Genomic DNA, 6,121 nt, shown 5'->3' with positions numbered 1-6,121 from the left:
TTTTTTTTTTTTTTTTTTTTTTTTTAAGATTTATTTATTATTATATGTAAGTATACCGTAGCTGTCGTCAGACACACCAGAAGAGGGTGTCAGATCTCATTACGGATGGTTGTGAGCCACCATGTGGTTGCTGGGATTTGAACTCATGACCTTCAGAAGAGCAGTCAGTGCTCTTAACTGCTGAGCCACTTCTCCAGCTCTTTGGGTTTCTTTTGGTGGGGGTGGGTGGGGGAGGTTGAGACATGGTTTCTCTGTATAGCCCTGGCTGTCCTGGAACTCACTTTGTAGACCAGGTTAGTCTCGAACTCAAATCTGCCTGCCTATGCCTCCCAGGTGCTGGGATTAAAGGCGTGCGCCACCACACCCGGCTTAACAATGTATTTTTTATTATTTTTGGTGGTGTTGTTATTCAAGACAGGGTTTCTCTATGTAACAGCTCAGGCTGTCTCAACTCATTTTGTAGACCTGACTGGCCTCAAATTCACAGAAATCTGACTCTGCTTTGAGTGCTAGGATTAAAGGCATGCACCACCATACCTGGCTAACCAAAAAAAAAAAAGGCCAGGGATGATGGTGCATTGCCATGGTCTCTGTACTTGGGAGGTGAAGGTAGGAGGATGAGAATTAACTAGCCTCAACGACATGAGACCCCTCTCAAAAAATAGATAAATAAAAATATTTATAACGTGGGAAGACTGCCGGATGGTGGTGATGTGCACCTTTAATCCCAGCACTCAGGCAGAGGCAGGCTACAGAGTGAGCTCCAAGACAACCAGGCTACACAGAGACCCTGTCTAAAACAAACCGCAAACCGTAGAAACAAAACAGACCGTGGACAGGTTCTGGGGAAGCTGTGCGGCGTTGACTTCCTAGATTTGCTAGGGACACTTGTTTCTTCCATCTCTTTGAGACAGGGTTTCTCTGTGTAGCCCTGGCTGTCCTGGAACTGGTCCTGTAAACCAATCTGGCTTTAAACTTAAAGAGATCTGCCTGCCTCTACCTCCCGAGTGCTGGGATCAAAGGTGTGTGTCACCATGCCCAGCTTTCTCCAATCTTTTTATTTTAACCTCTTCATTGATTCTTTGAATTTCACAGCATGCATCCCAGTCCTACTCATCTTCCAGCTTCTTTGTTTCCTCCCTACCTCCCCCTCCAAAAGAAAAAAAAAAATCTCATTGTGGGAGCTGCAGTGTGTGTCACAGTGTGTCACACAGTATACTCTTTGGTTCATACATCTTTCCTTGCAAGTCTTCATTGGTCTGGTTCAAGGCCGCTGGCGTCTGATCCACTATTTTTTTTTTTTAAAGATTTATTTATTTATTATATGTAAGTACACTGTAGCTGTCTTCAGACACTCAAGAAGAGAGCGTCAGATCTTGTTACAGATGGTTATGAGCCACCATGTGGTTGCTGGGATTTGAACTCAGAACCTTCAGAAGAGCAGTTGGTACTCTTAACCGCTGAGCCATCTCTCCAGCCCGGGTTTAAATTTTTTTTTTTTTTTTTAAAGATTTATTTATTTATTATATGTAAGTACACTGTAGCTGTCTTCAGACACTCAAGAAGAGAGCGTCAGATCTTGTTACAGATGGTTATGAGCCACCATGTGGTTGCTGGGATTTGAACTCCGGACCTTTGGAAGAGCAGTCGGGTGCTCTTACCCACTGAGCCATCTCACCAGCCCCTCTGATCCACTATTAACACTGGATCCTTAACACTGCTCCTCTCTGCCATCCTAGTGCTGCCCTGTGTTATGGAGATCCTGCAGCTCTGGATAGACAGGAATGGGCGCCCTCATGTGCTCCAGCAGGTCATAGATAGGGTGGATGTTGGGGTGAGCCATCTCAAAGCCCTGAACATGGGTGGTAGTTGAGTTGATCAGACCTTCAGCTTCCCTGCACACATGCACACCACTAGGGCTGTCTATCTCCCTTAGTGCTGCAGCTGGCAAGGGGCAGGGCCAGCTCACCCACCCCCACGACATCATGGCCATCTCTACTGTGCTACCCAGATAAGGTTCCGAGTCCACTCTTCAGAGTGCTGCAGTTGAGGGATGGGGGTGGGGTCCCAGTCTCTCCCAAGCTCATGCTCGGTGCTTCTGCTACCAGGGCCAGCTCCTGTGCTGCCCAGGCGAGGTGCAGGGCCCCCTCTCATGAGTGTTACGGGGCCAATTGTCTCACACACTCTTGTGACCTCCTGCTGTTGACTGCTGAAAGGTAGGGGCATCTGGCCTTCATTACTCTGCATGCTCAACAGAGGAGAGGCAGAGCCACCTCTTCCACTCCCCTCAGGGCTGACTCACCCTTGTCCCCTCCACCAAGGCCAGCTCTACTGTGCTACCAGCCATGGTACTAGAGCCAGTGAGAGGTTTGGCTAGCTCTGCATAGCCCTTGGACGTCAACAGGGTCCCAGGCAACAGCCCAGAGTAGGAATAGCTGCATGCTTTTGGTGGTAATACGAGCCATGGACATTGACACAGATCCCTGCTGCTGCATGGCCATGGACCCAGACATGGCTCTCAGCATCAGCATGTGCTGGCTCTTCACCATGGCCTCAGGTGGCAGGGCGGGCTACTCACATCAGGCTGTTCCTCTCCACCCCTGACCCTTCCACCCCTTGTCTCCAGTACGGCCTCTTTTTTAGTGCCCTAGTGCTTCTGCTTCTCTTTGTCTCCCATCTTTCCACGCCATACTTGCACATTGTTGTGGCTCCAGCTGTGGGCCCCACATGGTGGGCAGGCGTCTGGATGTCCTTCTGCTTTCTCCAGTCTTTAAACAAATACAACTTCAGTTTAGATAGTCCGTGTTCTTTGGTTGAATATTCTTCCTTTTCTCTCCCTGTATCCTGTTAATGAGTGTTTACATTTCAAATTATGGGTTTAAATTTTTTTTTTTTTAAAGATTTATTTATTTATTTATTATATGTAAGTACACTGTAGCTGTCTTCAGATACCTCAGAAGAGGGCATCAGATCTTGTTAGGGATGGTTATGAACCACCATGTGGTTGCTGGGATTTGAACTCAGAACCTTCAGAAGAGCAGTTGGTACTCTTAACCGCTGAGCCATCTCTCCAGCCCGGGTTTAAATTTTTTTTTTTTTTTTTTACTCTTTGTATATGTATGTGTTTATACCTGTGAATGCGGTGTCTGCAGAGGTCAGAAAAGGTGTCAGATCTCTTGGAGCTAGAGTTACAAGTGGTTGGTTGTGAGTTACTAGATGTGGGTGCTGTGACTTGAACTTGTGTCTTAGTGGAGAGTAGTACCTGATACTACCACTGAGCCACCTCTTTGGCCCTATAAATTATTTGCTGTTGCAAACAGTGAGTAGTGTCATAATTATTTTTGTAAGCTAGAATCTCTCCTTGATTACATAGCTAAGAATATTATTGGCCAGGCGTGGTGGCGCACGCCTTTTATCAGCACTCGGGAGGCAGAGGCAGGCGGATTTCTGGGTTGGAGGCCAGCCTGGTCTACAAAGTGAGGNCCAGGACAGCCAGGGCTATACAGAGAAACCCTGTCTCAAAAAAACAAAACAAAACAAAACAAAAACAAAAACAACAACAACAAAAAGAATATTATTGGTAAATTGTGGAGTTTTACCTGCCCCCTCCCACTAAGTATTGCATAATTGCTTTGTATGAGTTTATTATTCCTCTTTTTTGGTGTTTTACATGACAGGGTTTCTCTGTGTGAGGTCCTGGCTGGCCTGGAACTTGCTCTGTAGACCAGGCTGGCCTGGAACTCAGAGATTTGTTCTGTACAGCACTTGCCTAGAATCCATGCCCTAAGTTCAGTCTTTAGCAGGAAAAAAAAATACTACTACTAAAAAAAAATGTTAATGCTTAGCAAGGCATGGTAGTACACACCTATAACTCCAGCACTTGGAAATCAGAGGCAGGAGGATGTTTGAGGCCAGGCAGCAACATAAAAGTTCCTGGTTAGCTTGTTTGCCCTCTAAAACACTAATTGTCTGGCTAAAATTATAAAGATTATACTGCTGGTCTGACATGCATAAGGCCCTGGTTCAATTCCCAACACCATAAAAATAAAATTAAAAGTCTATTACACAAAATAAGAACTGGTGTGATTTTCAAAGCTCAGATAAAACCAGGTAGGATGGCACTCCTTAGTTCTAGCACTTGGGAGGCAGGGACAGGTGGATCTTCTGACTTCTAGGCTAGCCAAGCCTATGTAAAGACCTCTTCTCCTGAGAACAATTTGTGTAGTGGTCTGCACCTCTCCTCTCAGCATGGTGAGGCTGAGGAGGAGGATGGAAAGTTAAGGCTGACAGGGTCTCCATGGTAAAACCGGGATAAAAGAAGGCATGACCTCATCTTTCTTCTAGGGTGGAACAAATGCTGTAGGAAGATGAGAAAGGGATCAATATGTGATATTTTTGGCCAGGAAATTGTAGAAAACCATCTCTGTTACTCATTAGGAAGTTAGCCAACATCCTTTACTTCCTTCTTTCTGCTCTTAGTCTAAATATAACTTGGCTTCGGTGAGAGAATTGCTGTTAATATTGGGAGCCTAATGTGTCTTGCTTGGTGTCATTTAATGATAGTAGTGTCTGCAGTTGCTTGTTCTCACCGTGCCTTCTCACCCATCCCTCCCAGGACAATAGTCCCATGGAAGAGCTTTCGACAGGCCCTGCATGAAGTGCATCCCATCAGTTCTGGGCTGGAAGCCATGGCTCTGAAGTCCACTATTGATCTGACCTGCAATGATTATATTTCTGTTTTTGAATTTGATATTTTTACACGGCTGTTTCAGGTATGATTCTAAAGTCATTGACTAACCTGCTGCTATTCTTCTAAGGAGAAAGCTCTTTTTTAAAAAAGATAAAAGTTGAATATGGTGGCTTGCAATTATAATCCTACCACTTAGGGAGCCGAGGCAGGAAGATTTGCTGAGTTCAAGGCCAGCCTAGGCCATAGAGTGAGTTAGAGGCAAGCTGACAGCTCCTGCTGCTCTTTCAGATGACCCTGGTTCAGTTCCCATGGTGACTGTAACTCTAGTTCTAGGTGATACAATGGCCCTGTTCTGACCTGTGGGCATCCTACATACATGTACTACTCATACATACTTGCAGGCAAAATATTCCTATACATAAAATAAATTACACACACACACAATCCTTTCACATTATTTTAATGTCACAGAACTGTCAGAAAGGGATATAGTTTATCCCTTTGGGGTAGACAAGTGGTGGCAGAAATAGAGAGTCTGTTAAAAACAAGGGAAGGGGAGGGGAAGGAATAGAGACTGCATTTGGGATGTAATATATGAGAGAAGAGTAAACAAAAAAGGAAAAAAGGAAAAGATAGAGGATCAAAAGTTTAATGCCAGTTAGGAGAATCATCCCTATCTTGAATATTTAAATTTATGTAGTGATCCTTTTTTTGAGAACCAAGATCCTTGAGAAGGTGCTCTGTGTTGAGAAGAGACCCCGTGCCCATGTTCTCCTGGGTAAAACCCATATGTAAACACAAATGTCATCCAGTAAGTTTAGAAATGCTTTTTAAGAAGAAGAAGAAAAGAAAGACAAGGAAGACATTCCCAAGAGTGGAAGTGAGCCTGACTTTGGGAAGGTGCTGGGCTCAAAGCCTATCCTTTTATTCCAACTTGTTTTTTTGTTGTTGTTGTTCAACTCTTTCTCTCTTTTTGGGGGGGTGGGGTAAGGGGACAAAATCGTATGTAGCCCAGAGTAGACTCAAGTTTGTTATGTATCCAAGGTTAGCCTTGAACTTCTGACCATCAGTTTCTACCTCCAGAGTGTTAGAATTATAATATGTACCAACATACTTGGTTCCCTGTTGCATTCTAGATTGTGAACCCTAAAATGCATTGGTACTTCAATGTGTGTGTGTGCCAGCTTGAAAAAACATTCATTCATTAAGGACTTAATAATTGCATATTGTCTTAGTTAGGGTTTTACTGCTGTGAACAGACACCATGACCAAGGCAAGTCTTATAAAAAACAACATTTAATTGGGGCTGGCTTACAGATTCAGAGGTTCATTACCATTCAGATGGTCCATTACCATCAAGGTGGGAGCATGGCAGCATCCAGGCAGGTATGGTGCAGGAGGAGCTGAGAGTTCTATGTGTTCACCCAAAGA

The 6,121-nt window shown here is 44.6% G+C and overlaps 1 protein-coding gene across 1 annotated transcript in view; it reads left to right on the top strand.

Moving 5' to 3' along the window:
* Positions 1-6,121, top strand: part of Cbl (Cbl proto-oncogene) — an 84,334-nt gene that overhangs the window by 58,525 nt on the left and 19,688 nt on the right. Inside the window, exon 4 of the mRNA XM_021206746.2 lies at positions 4,616-4,772. Within this exon, the coding sequence (XP_021062405.1) occupies positions 4,616-4,772 (157 nt within the window). The remainder of the gene's footprint in view (positions 1-4,615; positions 4,773-6,121) is intronic.

The sequence above is a fragment of the Mus pahari genome, chromosome 10, assembly GCF_900095145.1.
Source record: "Mus pahari chromosome 10, PAHARI_EIJ_v1.1, whole genome shotgun sequence".
NCBI lineage: Eukaryota > Metazoa > Chordata > Mammalia > Rodentia > Muridae > Mus > Mus pahari.
Note: the sequence above shows the minus strand (reverse complement) of the source record. Positions and strands in the feature narration are given on the sequence as shown.